General features: G+C 41.2%; 1 protein-coding gene across 1 annotated transcript; it reads right to left on the bottom strand.

Annotated features, from left to right (window-relative positions):
• Nucleotides 1-4841: 4841 nt before the first annotated feature.
• LOC129854361 (tryptophan 5-hydroxylase 1-like) lies at nucleotides 4842-15895 on the bottom strand. Its single transcript, XM_055921312.1, has 11 exons — nucleotides 15716-15895; nucleotides 12351-12506; nucleotides 11499-11691; nucleotides 11019-11119; nucleotides 10421-10488; nucleotides 9971-10167; nucleotides 9647-9782; nucleotides 6630-6756; nucleotides 6420-6515; nucleotides 6180-6313; nucleotides 4842-6043 (listed from the first exon to the last, which is right to left on the bottom strand). Exons 1-11 carry the CDS (start codon nucleotides 15815-15817, stop codon nucleotides 5869-5871), a joined length of 1485 nt encoding a protein of 494 aa, XP_055777287.1. The 5' UTR covers nucleotides 15818-15895; the 3' UTR covers nucleotides 4842-5868.
• Nucleotides 15896-18779: the final 2884 nt, after the last annotated feature.

The following is an 18779-nucleotide window of genomic DNA, read 5'->3' as shown; positions in this document are numbered from 1 at the left end:
CAGAATCTGACCTGCTGCCAGGGCATGTTTCAACATGTCTGCTTTGATTGCTGTGCTCCTACTTTGGTCTTGTCAGGAGTTATGATTAGTTCATTCATAGTGAGTGACAAGAAAACAGTGTTTGTTTAACATTCAAAGTTCTGAAGTCTTTTGTGCCCAGTCAGTCCCCAGTCAGTCCCCAGTCAGTCCCCAGTCAGTCCCCAGTCAGCGGAATCTTGGATGTTTATGAGGCTTTGAAACACATTTGAAACAACATGTCATTGGGGATTCATATAATGCTCACTCATGAGAGGATAACCTCGACAAGGGCAAATATGGTCAATAAACACATATTCATGTAAAATGTATTGATCAGCGCCCTTCCTTGAGTGTGGAGGCCATGGAGGTCACAGAGTGCTCATCCACTGTTGGTGTCATGTGTTCAGGGCAGAGATGGCGGGTGAAGACAAGGGCAGATCAGTAATGAATATACAGTAGAGGACTGGAACCCTGAGCATCTGCTGTTCATGACCATAAATACCTCAGGAAGGGAGGTTACCTGGCAAGGCACACATCAGAGTGAAGAGAGGCTTCTCTATCTTTAATCGTGTGTGTGTGTGTGTGTGTGTGTGTGTGTGTGTGTGTGTGTGTGTGTGTGTGTGTGTGTGTGTGTGTGTGTGTGTGTGTGTGTGTGTGTGTGTGTGTGTGTGTGTGTGTGTGTGCGTACCTGAGATGAATGGTGATGATTATGGTCTTGAGGTCACACAAAGACAAATCAGACTGATATTCCACATCAAATCCAATCAAATCAAAGTGTGCACATCTATCAGTTACACATTCATGTCAGTACAAACACACAACAAGTAGGTCACATGGGGGAGATGCCTTGTGCTGTGAGGTGTTGCTTTATTTATTTTTTGAAACCAGGACGGCTGTTCACTTGAGCTATATAAGATGAAAGGGAGTTCCATGCAATCATGGTTCTGTATAATACTGTACATTTCCTTGAATTTGTTTTGGACATGGGGACTGTGAAAAGACCCTGGTGGCATGTCTGGTGCAGTAAGTGTGTATTTATATTTGTATTTATTATGGATCCCCATTATTCATTACGAAATGTAGTTGAGGTTTATGGTTTAGGGAATGATTTGTCCCAAATACAATGCTTTTAGTTTTGTAAATATTTAGGACTAACTTATTCCTTGCTACCCATTCTAAAACTAACTGCAGCTCTTTGTTAAGTGCTGCAGTCATTTCAGTCGCTGTAGAAGCTGACGTGTATAGTGTTGAGTCATCCGCATACATAGACACACTGGCCTTACTCATGTCGTTAGTAAAGATTGAAAAAAGTAAGGAGCCTAAACAGCCACCCTGGGGAATTCCTGCTTCATTGCCGTGTGTAAGTTGACTATGCAAACAATTTGGAATTTCACACATTAATGTTTCTTATAAAAACAAGAAGCGATGCAGTAAGTCTTTCCTCAACTCTTAGCCAAAAGAGACTGGCATGCATAGTATTGATATTAGCCTTCTGGGCAAGCTGCAGCTTAACTAGGTCCTTCTTTGCTGCACTTGACCATATGACTGGACAATAATCAAGGTAAGATAAAACTAGAGCCTGCAGGACCAGCTCAAGAGGTGCAGCCTTCAAGTTGTCTCACATTATGAGCAAACAAGAGAAAGTCAATTATCTAAAAAGAATTTCACTTTTTGTCCGGTTTTAAAGCATAGGAGTTGACATGATGTCACTATGTTCTGCAAGTATACGTTACACATTCAGGAAACGACATGCTATGCTCTCCCTGTGTCTCCGTTTATTATTCTGCAGGAGATCTATCCTCACCAGTCTCAACTTCAACAGTGGAGAGGCGACTCTGGGATGCTGCCTTCTAGGCAGAGTTCCTCTGTCCAGTGTCTGTGTTCTTTTGCCCATCTTAATCTTTTATTGTTATTGGCCAGCCTGAGATATGGCTTTGTTTTTGCAACTCTGCCTAGAAAGCCAGCATCCTGGAATCGCCTCTCCACTGTTTACATTGAGACTGGTGTTTTGCAGGTACAATTTAATGAAGCTGCCAGTGACCCCAAACTTTTGAACGGTAGTGTATGTCAGAGCCGCATTGGACTAAGATACAGTGGCATAGTATAGAGTACAGTATATACATATGAGATGGGTGATGCAATATTTACGAACAACTAAAGTGACTAAGATACCGTAGAATAGTATAGAGTACAGTTTACACATATGAGATGAGGAATGCAAGATACGGAAACATTATTAAAGTGGCTAGTGTTTCATTTCCTTAAAGTGGCCAGTGTTTCATTTCCTTAAAGTGGCCAGTGTTTCATTTCCTTAAAGTGGCTAGTGTTTCATTTCCTTAAAGTGGCCAGTGATTCCTAATCTATGTCTATAGGCAGCAGCCTCTGGAGATGGCTGTTTAACAGTCAGTGGTGTAGTGTAGAATACAATACAGTATATACATACAGTATGAAATGGGTGATGCAATATGTAAACACAATTTAAAAGTGACTAAGATACCGTAGAATAGTGTGGAGTGCAGTTTATACATATGAGATATGTGCCAAATCAGACACATATCATGAATACAAAGTGTGGAGGAATCTACACACACACACATGTGCATGCATGCACAAATGCAGACACACAGAGGCATAGGCAGGGCCGTGGACACTGACATGTACAGTATCAGCTCATATAAATACACACACATTTCACACACATTCTCCCTTTTAAATCAACCTATATGCAATCATCTGAGTTGAGGGCGGGCGATACTTCTCTTTAACTATATTCTCATTCTCTCTCATCGGCACTGCCTATGCAACATGACCAAACTAACATGTCCTCAGTGTTTGCAATAGTATATCCTAGGAGTATGGGGGAAAACCATTATCACAGCAGTGAAATAGATGTCTACCCCACCTGATCCTGCATCAAACCACATTATGACTTCCTTTCCTCTCACTCTGATCAATACCCCAATGTATGGGGTGTGTCTTGAGAACAAACACTCCATATGCAATTAATGCATATAGTGCCTGTTCTGTGTGATGCCAATTGTAGGCTCGTCATAACTTTGAAAAACGACTCATTGCACAAATGCTACTAGGCCTTAACCAAGGTTGACCCCTCCTGCCATGTGTGAGAGTTACTATTTTTCCATAAAGTTATACAATCCCTCCCCCCTCTGGCCATCAATTTATATTGCAGCCGGTGAAGAACAGAGCGTCTTCTGTTAAACAATCTTAATCTAACTCTGTGTTGCTTGAGACATTTTTTAGCTTAGTTATACTGAAAAAAATATAAACACAACATGCAACAATTTCAATAATTTTACTGAGTTACAGCTCATATAAGGAAATCAGTCAATTGAAATTAATTCATTAGGCCCTAATCTATGGATTTCACATGACTGAGAATACAGATATGTATCTGTTGGTCACATTTACCTTGAAAAAAGTTAGGGGCGTGGTTAAGAAAACCAGTCAGTATCTGGTGTGACCACCATTTGCCTCATGCAGCGCGACACATGTCCTTTGCGTAGAGTTGATCAGGCTGCTGCTTGTGGAATGTTGTCCCACACCTCTTCAATGGCTGTGCGAAGTTGCTGGATATTGGCGGGAACTGGAACGCGATGTACACGTGAATCCAGAGCATCCCAAACATGCTCAATGGGTGACATGTCTGGTGAGTACGCAGGCCATGGAAGAACTAGGACATTCTCAGATTCCAGGAATTGTGTACAGATCCTTGCGATAAGGGGCAGTGCATTATAATGCTGAAACATGAGGTGATGGCGGCAGATGAATGGCACGACAATGGGCCTCAGGATTTCGTCACAGTATCTCTGTGCATTGAAATTGTCATTGAGAAAATGCAGTTGTGTTCATTGTCCGTGGCTTATGCCTGCCCATACCATAACCCCACCGCTACCATGGGGTACTCTGTTCACCACATTGACATCAGCAAACCACTCACCCACATGACGCCACACACACTATCTTCCATCTGCCAGGTACAGTTGAAATCGTGATTCATCCGTGAAGAATACACTTCTCCAGCATGCCAGCGGCCATCGAAGGTGAGCATTTGCCCACTGAAGTCAGTTATGACGCCAAACTGCAATCAGGTCAAGACCCTGGTGAGGACGACGAGTATGCAGATGAGCTTCCCTGAGACGGTTTCTGACTGTTTCTTCGGTTGTGCAAACCCACAGTTTCATCAACTGTCCGGGTGGCTCATCTCAAACCATCCCGCAAGTGAAGAAGCCGTAATTAGAGGTCCTGGGCTGGCATGGTTACACGTGGTCTGCGGTTGTGAGGCCAGTTGGACTTATTGCCAAATTCTCTAAAACGATGTTGGTGGCAGCTTAGGTAGAGAAATTAACTTTCAATTCTCTGGCAATAGCTCTGGTGGACATTCCTGCAGTCAGCATGCCAATTGCACACTCCCTCAAAACTTGAGACATCTGTGGCATTGTGTTGTGTGTCAAAATGGCACATTTTAGAGTGGCCTTTTATTGTTCCCAGCACATGGTACTTCTGTTTAATGACCATGCTGTTTAATCAACTTCTTGATATGCCACACCAGTCAGGTGGATAGATTAACTTGGCAAATGAAAAATGCTCACTAAAAGGGATGTAAACAAATTTGTGCACAAAATTTGAGAGAAATAAACTTTGTGTGTATGGAACATTTATGGGATATTTTATTTCAGCTCATGAAACATGTTGCTTTTAGATATATCCTCCTGGATGTGGCTAGCTTTTTATGTGTTCGCTAAGGAAATTTGAATTATAATGATGAGTAATTATTAGCAATCATAGGACATAGTATAACACAGTGTGTGAACATGGAGTACATTTAATGAGAGAAAAACAGAACAAAGAAACTACTGTAAATATTTCCCCATAGCTAGAAGCCCAGAATGCAGACAACCACTTCCCAATGCAAGGATTGGTTTACCAGGGATATTTTTACACAAATTAAAGATTTTCAATAGAAGTACATTCATGTCATCTTCCAAACACTGATACATGCACATAAATTCCTTCCTTGAACATCTTATGTGAAATAGACAACTGGAGGTCAACAGTAGTAGCAGCAGAAGGTCGATAAGGTACACACACACACACACACACACACACACACACACACACACACATATAATACTACCACATCTCTATGCTTTGTGCAATGTGATAATACATGTATAGACTGTCACTTACTATACACACAAGCATGTAACTTTACATCCACACTAGCACATTCACAAATTTATTGAAACGTTTTATGCCAATAGAGTACAATACAATATCTATAAGACTACTGTTGCATTAAGATAGAACTTTCAATAGAAAATAAATACTGCATATAAAAAACAAGAGAATATTAGAAATTATAAGCAAGAGCCAAGGAAACGTCAGTTTCGGTCACATTCTAATCATCCTTAGTCAATATTATTATTCACATGACAAACCCAAAAATGTATTGAATTTTAAAGTAAACTACTGGTTAATAATTTAACAAAGTTAATATAACATTTGAATTTTAAGAGTTATCATTTATTTTGTAGGTAAAAGGCTGTTTGGGGATGTCAGTGAGTAGGATTAAAGCAGTGAGCTGCTTGGTAAGGATCAGGTGGTAGACAACTACAGACAGCAGTACAGGGCTGTGTCAGATATATGGTTGCAACATTTCTGAAAATGCCCATGTTTTCCAAAACTCCTGGTTGGAGGATATCATATTTCTTGCTTATTTCCTCCTGATTCTGTGAATCCTCCAACCGGGATTTCTGGACTACCTGGAAATGTTGGGAAAGTTACCAGAATTTTGCAACCCTTGTCAAGTATGAGGGCCAGGCAGGCAGGTCAGACAGCATAGTGTTTGTTAAGGCGCTGTAGGGCGTCGGCCACGATGTCCAGTTCATGTCTCAGATCCTCCACCATGCTGTTGATACTGGATGTGTCCTTCAGCACGTCCACACTGTGGGTGTAGGGGTTGTACCTCACTGTAAACGGACGCTTGATGGTCTTGGCAAACTCCCTGTGTGCATAAGAACAGATGATGACAAAAACATAACACAGCCCAGGTTTGGAAAGATGAAAGAATAGTTTATTAGCCCACTAACAGTTTATCTGCCCACAAAACAGCCAATAATGTAATGTCACAATTGACCTACCTCATCTTGACTTTGGCCTCTTCAAAGCTCTCTGACACAAAGTAGACATCTTGGAATGTAGTGATAATGCACTCCTGCTTGCAGGTGACCTTGGGGTCAAAGGGCAGGATCTTTGCATTGCCAGAGAGTGCATGCTGTATGAGGGGGAAAAAGTATCTTAGGATTCTTCCTTTGCATCAGATGGTGTTTTTACGCTTTAAGTGGTGTTTGAATATTAATATGAATATGAAATACTTTTACCTTCAGCTCACTGATAGAGGAGAGAAGTCCTGCGCCGTAAGCTCTCATCTTTCCCTCCTGTTTACACAGGCCAAACTCTACTGTGAAAAAGTAACACTGCAAAACAAAAACACAAAAAGCCAACAACGTTTGAATATATCAGTTAGACAAGAAAAACAGTTAAATTCAAGCACAGTGTTTGGATATTGTTATAATGTAAACAGCACTTACGGTGGCCAGCGTCTGGACAGACTCATCTGAGGCCCCCAGAGAAGCCAGACCTATCTCCTGGGAGAACTGGGCAAAACTAGGCTCCGCCAGCAGAGGGACATGACCCAACAGCTCATGACATGTGTCTCTGTAATGCACACAGAAACACACACATACATACAGTATGTGGATTGTTAAGCTAATGGGCGGACATGTGCAACTTTGTGACAGTGTAACCAAGTGTTCTTCCATTAGATTTTTGAAACAATCACCCCCCCCCTATCCACATCGATGGGACAGTAGTGGAGAAGGTGGAAAGTTTTCAGTTCCTCGGCGTACACATCACTGACAAACTGAAATGGTCTACCCACACAGACAGTGTTGAGGTTGAAAAAATGTGGCTTGTCACCTAACACCCTCAAAAACTTTTACAGATGCACAATTGAGAGCATACTGTCAGGCTGTATCACTGGCTGGTACAACAACTGCACCGCCCGCAACCGCAGGGCTCTCCAGATGCTGGTGCGGTCTGCACAACGCATCACCAAGGGCAAACTACCTGCCCTCCAGGACACCTACGGCACCCGATGTCACAGGAAGGCTAAAAAGATCATCAAGGACAACAACCACCCGAGCCACTGCCTGTTCACCCCGCTACAATCCAGAAGGTGAGATCAGTATAGGTGCATCAAAGCTGGGACCGAGAGACTGAAAAACAGCTTCTATCTCAAGGCCATCAGACTGTTAAACAGCCATCACTAGCACAGAGAGGCTGCTGCCTACATAGACTTCAAATCATTGGCCACTTTAATGAATGGAACACTAATCACTTTAATAATACCACTTGAATAATGTTTACATATCTTGCATTACTCATCTCATATGTACAGATGAAGTCAGAAATTTACATACACCTTAGCCAAATACATTTCAACTCAGTTTCACAATTCCTGACATTTAATCCGAGTAAAAATTCCCTGTCTTAGGTCATGTAGGATCACCACTTTATTTTAAGAATGTGAGATGTGAGAATAATAGTAGAGAGAATGATTTATTTCAGCTTCGATTTCTTTCATCACATTCCCAGTGGGTCAGAAGTCAACATACACTCAATTAGTTTTTGGAAAGCATTGCCTTTAAAATTGTTTAACTTGGATCAAACCTTTTTGGTAGCCTTCCACAAGCTTCCCACAATAAGTTGGGTGAATTTTGGCCCATTCCTCTTGACAGAGCTGGTGTAACTGAGTCAGGTTTGTAGGCCTCCTTGCTCGCATACACTTTTTCAGTTCGGCCCACACATTTTCTATATGATTGAGGTCAGGGCTTTGTGATGGCCACTCCAATACCTTGACTTTGTTGTCCTTAAACCATTTTGCCACAACTTTGGAAGTATGCTTGGGGTCATTGCTTCAATATATCCACATCATTTTCCTCCTCATGATGCCATATATTTTGTGAAGTGCACCAGTCCCTCCTGCAGCAAAGCACCCCCACAACATGATGCTGCCATCCCCATGTGTCACGTTTGGGATGGTGTTCTTCGGCTTGCAAGCTTTCCCATTTTTCCTCCAAACATAACGATGGTCATTATGGCCAAACAGTTCTATTTTTGTTTCATCAGATCAGAGAACATTGCTCCAAAAAGTACGATCTTTGTCCCCATGTGCAGTTGCAAACCGTAGTCTGGCTTTCTTATGGCGGTTTTGGAGCAGTGGCTTCTTTCTTGCTGAGCGGCCTTTCAGGTTATGTCGATATAGGACGCGTTTTACTGTGGATATAGATACTTTTGCACCTGTTTCCTCCAGCATCTTCACAAGGTCCTTTGCTGTTGTTCTGGGATTGATTTGCACTTTTCGCACCAAAGTACGTTCATCTCTAGGAGACAGAACGTGTCTCCTTCCTGAGCGGTATGACAGCTCCATGGTACCATGGTATTTATACTTGCGTACTATTGTTTGTACAGATGAACGTGGTACCTTCAGGCGTTTGTAAATTGCTCCAAAGGATGAACCAGACTTGTGGAGGTCTACACTTTTTTCTCTGAGGTCTTGGCTAATTTCTTTCGATTTCAAGCAAAGAGGCACTGAGCTTGAAGGTAGGCTTTGAAATACATCCACAGGTACACCTCCAATTGACTCAAATTATATCAATTAGCCTATCAAAAGCTTCTAAAGCCATGACATCATTTGCTGGAATTGTCCAAGCTGTTTAAAGGCACAGTCAACTTAGTGTATGTAAACTTCTGACCCACTGGAATTGTGATACAGTGAATTATAAGTGAAATAATCTGTCTGTAAACAATTGTTGGAAAAAGGACTTGTGTCATGCTCAAAGTCCTATCCGACTTGCCAAAACTATAGTTTGTTAACAAGAAATTTGTGGAGTGGTTGAAAAACGAGTTTTGATGACTCTGTATATACCGTATTCTACTGTATATCAACTGTATATACCGTATTCTATACTATCTATTGCGTCTTAGCCTATGCCGCTCAGTCATTGCTCATCCATATATTTATATATTCTTATTCCATTCCTTATTCCATTAGGTATTTGATGTGGAATTGTTAGATATTACTTGTTAGATATTGCTGCACTGCCGGAACTAGAAACACAAGCATTTCGCTACACTCACAATAACATCTGCTAACCATGTGTATGTGACCAATAAAATGTGATTTGATTTGATTTGAATGATTATGTATGCAGAAGCACCTTTGAGTACCTATCTCATGCTGGACTGTAGCTGTGGAAAATGCCCTTTTGAGTTGCCATCAGCCGGAAGAGTTAAGTTTTCTTAGGGGTGTGACAGGCCAGGTTTGTTCAATCAAATACAGGCTCTTTATATGGAATGATACTCTATGTTCCTTTATGATGATTTTCAGTATGGCGACGTACTGCTATGTTTACAATATGTGACTATGAACATCACACTGATATACTCAACATCAGATGGATTTTTGTTCAACAATGAAAGTAAATTAACATTTGCCTAGACTAACTTCTCCTTATTAATGTAACATGTGTCAAGGGGTACTTACGGCTCAGGTGTGTAGAGAGGGTCAGAGCTGTGGCGAACATACTGAGTGCAGTGGAAAACCCGGAAAGCCAAACCTGCCAGAAAGTCTCGTGGGGAGAGGTAACCTGCCACGGGCCGAATGATAAAGCCTGTGCGCTCTGATGAAACACACACATATGTTTTTACTCATGTAAAAGGCCACGACACATTCAGCAACATCTAATTTGATACCCCTAAATCCACACTTTTCATTTTACAATAGCCTTCATTATGCTGATAAACCTGAGCATCAGACTGAATGAGACTGTGTGGTGTCATGTACAGCGGCAGACTCTGCCTGTCTCACCTCTGAGGAAGTGTGACACATCTTCCAGCTGGGGGATGTTGTCCTCCCTGCAGTCACAGTGCTTGGACAGCAGTGGCAGGTTCTTCAGGTACTCCCGGCAAGCATGGGTTGGATACAGCTTATTGAGCTCCCGATAGACCACACCCCAGGTCTTCACCTCCTCCTCTGTGAACTCGATATGCGGAATTGGTTCCCCACTAAAAGAGAGGGAGAAAGAGAGAAACAGAAAGATAATGAAAGAGAGTAGCACTACAATGACACTGTAGGCCATCATTGTAAATAAGAATTTGTTCTTAAAACTGACTTGCCTAGTTGAATAAAGGTTACTTTTTTAAAATACAGTAGAAATGTCTAACTATACCTGTGTGCATTAGGACATTAAAGTATTAAATACACATAGCGTCATAGCTTTCCAAATCAGATCTCACATAGCATGATAATATGACCTACTGTTTGTAGCTCATGGCAAGATCAGCAAAGTGTTTCCTTCTTTTACGGTAGACATTGTCCTTGAAGCCCTGCAGACAGAAAAGATAAGTCATTGAGGTGTGACAGCAACTCATGCACTGACTTACTGAGTGGCTATTCCGTAAGTGTGCCGCTTATCACAACAGAAGTATTAGTCTAATCCTCCATCTGCCACTCTAATAGAGTCAGTGTAGTTCTAACTGGCTTTGATAGTTGTACCATTGTCACAGGTTTGCCTCCTGTTTCAGTAGGTCAGTGAGAGTCTGAGACATAGAGATCCAATATTATGAATGATTGGATATCTTGTGGCCTATGGTGGTCTAGCGGTCTAAGCCGCTGACCCTGGCACACATGTATACCAGAGTCAGCATGGATTCAAATCAGGCCCACTGCCCTTTGACTCCCCCTGTATTTCCAACACTATTCTCTCTCCAATAAAAGCTCAAAATTACAAAAGGAGTGTGACTGCCACACTCATTAAACATTTTATTTTAAAAGAATTATAGGATATCTATGGTCAGACCGGATTGCAACTAGAATGTAAAGTCATTGACCAGAGCATATTAGAAGGTATGCCTACTGGGTGATCAGCATCCAGGTCTAAGCCATACATCAAGACACGGTTAGCACACATGTCCAGGTCTGAGATTTTCTTTGGGAACCAGGGAATATCTTCAGTGTCTGAAACAAAAAAAAACATGGGATGATTTGGGATGGCCTCTACACTAGATTTTAGTCATGTCTAGGGCTATTCGGGATCCTTGGGACATCCCTACCTCACTGAAGTTTACATTTAAAATGGTTAAGGTAAGGGTTAGGGTTATGGAAAGGTAAGGGATATGGTTATGGTTCAGGTAAGGGTAGGGGTTAAGGTTAGGGTGTGGCGTAGGGATGTCCCAAGGATTCCGGATAGCACTGACCCTTTAGTAACCTCGTACAACAATCTGGAAGTCTCTCCTTCGCTACACGCAGAGGTAATTAGTCTGGTAATAGGTAATAAGCCTACGTGGCTAGACTTTAGGGACTCTGAAATAATTTCAAAAGCAGCAGCTAGGCCTACCTTCTTCAGGCAGGCTGGAATTGTCAGGTTGGTCATGGTCCATATCAACTACGTTGGCGGCATGCTTTCGTAGCAGCTCAGTGAGCTCCTTGAGTTGCTCGTGGCCGCTGTCACAGTCAACAAAGATCTCAAACTCTGAGCCGCGCCGCCTCGATTTTCGGGACTCGATGTGAACAAGGTTGACGTGGTTCTCCTGGTGATGATTATAATAACAAGACATTTAAAGTTATGTCATGTATCTTGATGTGCATGATAATGTTTCTACCAGTGTTGGGGAAGTTACTATGAAAAAATTGTTTACAAAGCTACCAATTACTTCACACTGGAGGAATTTAAGCTACACTAAAGCTACCCTTAAGAAAATATAGTTAAATTAACTAAAGTTACTTAGAAAAATGTGTTAACTACATCCAAACTACTTCTTGATAAATTATCATATCTAAATCTGAAATGTCATAGACTACAAGTTGCAAGAACATATCACTTTGGAGTCAGATGTTAACAGAATGTGTAATTTATCCTATTAAACACAAAAACTGTTTCAGGTGAGAATTAGGCAAGTCCAATGCTGAAAAAGAAAGGAAATGATTGCCTACTTCACACATATTTTATTTTTGCAACAAAAAAGTAGTCTGTAATCCCAGTACTTAGCTTCACCGCTACATGCCCCCCAAAAAGTTATTAAGTAATGAAAACACCACAAGATTTGAATTGAGTTCAACTACCACCAAACTACTGAAAAATGTAGTTAAATTACTAGTTGAACTACATGTAGTTCCCTACTTCCCAACACTGGTGTCTACCATCACCCGTTTGGTATGTGATAGCCTACTTGAAAATATTCAACCTTACTTGAAAAAGTTTTAGCGCCTTAACGAGCCCGCCAACTTCATTCTTGAGGGAAAAGGCGATGGCCGTGCGACCCTTTTCTAAAGAGCAACCATTCTCCCAAGATGAACTCTTGTTGTCCTTGTTCTCGTCGATCTTGCTGAAGGTACACTTTTTCATCTGTTGGGAAAGCGAGGGAAAATATTAATGAAAAACAAACCTCGGAGCTGGCTAGGCCTATTTGTGGAAAGTAAGGATTTGGCAGTGTTTTGGGCTATGAGACACTATTTATCAAGGCTGAACAGGAAGTTAATTGTTTTGGAAAAGCACATCACCTCCAACGACAATTTGTAAGGGCAAGCTGCGTTTTAAATGGACTGATAGGCCTACGGATTTGTTCAATATCCTGTGCTAAGAGCCGTATTTGAACAAGAGTTTGCTAGCCTCACAAAGAAAGGGCAACTAAATCAAACAATGTATTTCCACAACCAAAGCTCACCAAAGTGTAAATTAACCCTCCTGCTGTGTTCCGGTCGAATTGGATCAATTTTCAAGTTTTCTCTCTGAAAAATGTAGTTCATTTAATCTGATTGTCATAAGGTTCCTTGACTTTGTCCACACAGCGCATCTGAACACACAAAATACATTTGATAATTTTCCTGACATTTTTGGTGTTTTATTTAACTTTTGTACACCTGTGGCATTCCCATTAGAAATTAATGGGTGAGACCACAATTAGTGTATAAAATTTAGTTCAGGCACATGCCCATTCATCAGATGGACACACTTCCTCTCCCAGACCACCACATGCATGTGTGTTTGAGCACACACACACACACACACACACACACACACACACACACACACACACACACACACACACACACACACACACACACACACACACACACACACACACACACACACACACACACACACACACACACACACACACACACACACACACACACACACCTCACTCCCCTTCTTGGCTTCCATGGCAACCCCCACGGGAATATAATATGTCCCCCACGGCAACCACACCTGTTGGCATTCTCACAAACAATCGCAACATTGTTTCAATAATATATAGAACTTTTCTCGCAGCTCTGGTATATCAAGCTTTTTTGAGGCCTTGCTCACAATTCATTCTCTGGCAGCACAATGGCCAAACGATATACTGTATGTGAGGCTCTTGATCATATCTTTGATCATGACACTGGTAAGGAGGAGAGAGGCCAGGAAATTGACAGTGAAGATACATTAGAGGAGAAAGTGTCAGAAGTTGAAGACAACACAGAATATGATCCAGCCCAAGAGACACCCGATGTGGAACAATCCAGTGATGAGGAAGAGGGCCCTGCTGAGGTTGTTATTACATTCCGGTCAAATAATGGGAATTTGTCGTGGTCTTCATCCCCAACAGAAAGGAGAGGTCGGCTGAAAATGTTATCAGGATGACCCCAGGGCCAACGAGATACGCCATATCCCGGGTTGATTACATAGAATCCTGCCACTATTTAAAAATGTGCAATGGTTTCAAAACAAATGCCTTTGTTAAACTTTGACACAATGTAGTCTGTGATAAATAGCACAATATGTTTAATCTGAGTATTTGTTATAGTCAAAATAATCCATACATGATGTTTTTGTTACTCAAAAACGAGTTTTATGAGTTCAGGTTAATGAGGCCTACAGGCCATAAATAGTAAATAGAATGTCACGCCCTGACCATAGAGAGCCTTTTTATTCTCTATTTTGGTTAGGTCGGGGTGTGACTAGGGTGGGTAATCTAGGTTTTTTTATTTCTATGTTGGCCTGGTATGGTTCCCAATCAGAGGCAGCTGTTTAGCGTTGTCTCTGATTGGGGATCATATTTAGGCAGCCATTTCCCCACTGTTTTTTTGTGGGATCTTGTTTATGTGCAGTTGCCTGTGAGCTCTCCATAGCTTCACGTGTCGTTTGCTCTTTATTGTTTTTGTGCGTTTCATTAAATAAACATGTGGAACCCATATCACGCTGTGCTTTGGTCCGATTGTTCTTACGACGATCGTGACATAGACGATCAAAACTTGTAATGTTCACAAGAACTTAAGTTGATAAAAAAAATATCTAACACAACATTAGGTGATAATATATGTATTATTATGGATTTATAATCAGCTATAATGGGGCGGTCATTTTGGACCAGGAACACAGAATTAATTAACATGAAACGAACACAACAGGAGGGTTAAGAGTAAACAATCACAGTATTTACTGCAGCTGAACGCAATCTGAATACTTCACCTAATCAGGCTACTTCGAGATTTCAGCACTGGACAGCGACTACACTTGGCTGCACGCAGAAGGAACTTTAAAACTGTGACTGCAAATAAAGTATAGGGACAAAATAATGAGATCATAATTTAGACTGATACTGTTAGGTCTAAATATTTACCACACACTTAATTAGCCTATAGATTGGAAGCGTTAAATTGTCGATTATTTTCCCCGACAAAATGTATTTTGGCAATGCTGAGTTGTGTCTGTCTCATTGTAAAGAGATCTACAGTAGTAATCGCATTTGGTGACGAATGATAGCGCTCTCCAATACAAATCCAACCCGGGATTATAGATGGCTACTTGCAGCGCAGCAATAAATCCATCAAGGGAACATATCCTGGACGTATTCTCTTATCATCTTTAGGTGTTCAAATTGTTGCTTTTGTCGGTTTCATTTCAGTTGATGCCAAATGTCTTTTGGGGCCAGTCTATGTCAATCATCAGAATATTATAAATAGTTTTGGAATAGGCTAATTAATCTAAATTAAATGTACATTTACTGACAGGAAATACAATTAAAATCAACATGTTGCACACAAACGTGCACATTCTTATCAATTACTTGCGTGGTTTTAGTTTATATCTCAATAATATGCCTAAATCAAGATGCAGTGGCTCGTTGTGAACACTCACAAATAACTTATTTTATCTAGTCTGATGTCTACGAAGATCTGCGGCGTAAGCATTCTGAAAAGTTATGACTGCGTGCTCCTTTATTTCACTTTACTATAATGTATCTTGCAATGACCTCCTTATTGTATGACGTAGGCTACGCATCTCATTTGTCTCCAGATTGAGGTGGTTTATGGCACACATAAGAGAGCTAGCTAAACCTAACCAGAGGGGAGGGGAAAACTCTGATATGAACAGAAAATAAATTAACTAATGAAGTGGAGGGTAAGATTACAGATTGCATCATGTTTGATTATTCAAGCCTTTGCCAAAAGCTTTTTAAATCAAATACAATTCAACGTAAAATGACTGTTCATTTGCATTGTTCCATGAAAAATAATTTAGTTTAGTTTAGCCAGTTATTATTTACTTACAATATAAATTTAACTTACCTCATTATTCAGTTGCTTTTCCTCATAACAAGTGTGCAATGAAGAACTCATAGAGTCGAAAGACCTTCCTCTGCGCGGCCCGTCAACCTTGTTTGAGTACATGTCAAAGTCCTTTGATTGATATGTTTGAGTGAGAATAAGTAAGGCAGTCCACTACTGCTGTAGCTGCTATGATATACCTATGAGTCTCTCACTCAAAGCACAAGGCGCCTCAGTATTTATGAACACTGAGTGGAAGGAGGGGGTAGGGATGGGGTGGGGGGAGGAGTATCACAACTATATGCCTAAATGTAACATGGTAATGGTTATACAACTAATCTCACATTAATGTCACACACTGATTATTACAAAATATTCACTTTCATGAAGGGAATCAGTAGCCTTTAATAATGAGGCACTGTTGGTGTAGTTGGGATTGCTTGCTTGCTAATTGACACGAGGGAAATGTAAGCCTATCATACAGCCTACACCAACAGCAAAACATCCCAGGTCTAAGGGTTTTCATATCGATGTCATATCATATACTGTACATAAACTAAAAAAAATTTATCAACACAATCCCAACTACTCATCCCTATAAAAATTTCAGCACCACAGCGTAATGGACAGTTTCCCCCATCTGGACGGTTCTGTGGCTTCCAAAATAAGAGATCTATCTATACCGCACACACAAAACGTGACCTGTTGTAGACCTTGACATTTTCACATTTGTTTGGTATACAATTAGTCATTGTAGTCTTCCTCTTGTTCTCTTTTGATTGTGGTTAGAGAATGTTTTGAAAGACACCTGTTGAGTAAAGACCACAGAAAATACCAAACCTGAATTTAACTAAGAGTATATTAAATAGTGATGACAGATACTCCTGCCCCGCTTCCCATTGTAGTCTAGGCCTATACAGTGCCTTTGGAAAGTATTCAGACCCCTTGACTTTTTCCACATTTTGTTACTTTACAGTCTAATTCTAAAATTGATTAATTTTAAAAAAATCCTCGGCAATCTACACACAATACCCCATAATGAGAAAATGAAAACAGGTTTTTAGAAATTGTTGCACATTTATAAAAAAGGAAATACTTTATTTACATAAGTATTCAGACCCTTTGCTATGAGACTCGAAATTGAACTCAGCTGCATCCTGTTTCAGCTGCATCCTGTTTCCATTGATCATCCTTGAGATGTTTCTACAACTTGATTGGAGTCCACTTGTGGTAAATTTAATTGATTGGACATGATTTGGAAAGGCACACACTTGTCTATATAAGGTGCCAAGATTGACAGTGCATATCAGAGCAAAAACCAAGCCATGAGGTCGAAGGAATTGTCTGTAGAGGGCCGAGACAGGATTGTGTCGACCCACAGTTCTGGGGAAGCGTTCCAAAAAATGTCTGCAGCATTGAAGGTCCCCAAGAACACAGTGGCCTACATCATTCTTAAATGGAAGAAGTTTGGAACCACCAAGACTCTTCCTAGAGTGGGCCAAACTGAGCAATCGGGGGAGAAGGGCCTTGTTCAGGGAGGTGACCAAGAACCCGGTGGTCACTATGACAGAGCACTAGAGTTCCTCTGTGGAAATGGGAGAACCTTCCAGAAAGACAACCATCTCTGCAGCACTCCACCAATCAGGCCTTTATGGTAGAGTGGCCAGACAGAAACTACTCATCAGTAAAAGACTCTTGAGAGCCCGCTTGGAGTTTGCTAAAACCATGAGAAACAAGATTCTCTGGTCTGATGAAACCAAGATTGAACTCTTTGGCCTGAATGCCAAGCGTCACATCTGGAGGAAACCTAGCACCATCCCTACGGTGAAGCATGATGGTGGTAGCATCGTATTGTTGTGAGGTTTTTTAGCGACAGGGACTGGGAGACTAGTCGGGATCAAGGCAAAGATGAACGAAGCAAAGTACAGAGAGATCCTTGATGAAAACCTGCTCCAGAGCGCTCAGGACCTCAGACTGGGGCGAAAGCTCACCTTCCAACAGGACAATGACCCTAATTACACAGCGAAGACAATGCAGGAGTGGCTTCGAGACAAGTCTCTGAATGTCCTTGAGTGGCCCAGCTAGAGCTCGGACTTGAACCCGATCGAACATCTCTGGAAAGACCTGAAGATAGCTGTGCAGCAACACTCTCCATCCAACCTGACAGAGCTTGAAAGGAACTGCAGAGAGAAATAGAAGAAAATCCCAAAATACAGGTGTGCCAAGCTTGTAGCGTCATACCCAAGATGACTCGAGGCTGTAATCGCTGTCAAAGGTGAGTCAACAAAGTACTGAGTGAAGGGTCTGAATACTTATGTAAACATTATATTTCTGTTTTTATATTTAATAGATCTTTTTTTTCTCTGAAAACCTGTTTTTGGATTGTCATTATGGGGTATTGTGTGTAGATTAATGAGAGAAAAAAACAATTGAATTAATTTTAGAATAAGGCTGTAACGTAACAAAATGTGGAAAAATTCAAGGGGTCCGAATGCACTGAACTTCCTGAAAAACTCCAGGACCCAATTGCACATGTTTGGCTACTGTATGACGAACCTGAGGGAGCGGGGGCGTTATGTTCCTAAGGGAGCTTGGTACAACATCATAAATGTGTTAATGAACAGTGGTCGTATTATAATAATGATGTGGATGTTATGAGCAGTTCTTGTGTTTACAAGCTCACACCGTTAGTAATTGCATTAAAAGTGCAAATAATAAGGGTTTCCTTTAGGAAAAATAAATGCAACACATGACTAATCTTTTATTCAGACATTCTCACGCAACAGCTCCTGCTTTATTGGTCTTTGTCTCCACCTCCACTCCTCGGTCACTAGACTGAGAGATTGACGTAGGCTAACCATGACTGCCGGTAAACAAGACTGACCACGCACTGCTTTGTGCGTCTCAAATACCCATCTAATTAGACCATGTGCAAAGAGGCTACTCAGTGCCCCAATTCACTTCTACCTCCGACTGAATTGGAAAAGAGCCAGTTTTAGCCGGATTAGTGGAAAATAGTTAAATACTGGTTGTGTGAAGTGTTCTGTGCAATGTAGCCTGTATACAGTTGTAGGCTACACACTAT

Source organism: Salvelinus fontinalis, chromosome 4 (assembly GCF_029448725.1).
Source record: "Salvelinus fontinalis isolate EN_2023a chromosome 4, ASM2944872v1, whole genome shotgun sequence".
NCBI lineage: Eukaryota > Metazoa > Chordata > Actinopteri > Salmoniformes > Salmonidae > Salvelinus > Salvelinus fontinalis.
This window is presented reverse-complemented; position numbering and strand designations above follow the sequence as displayed.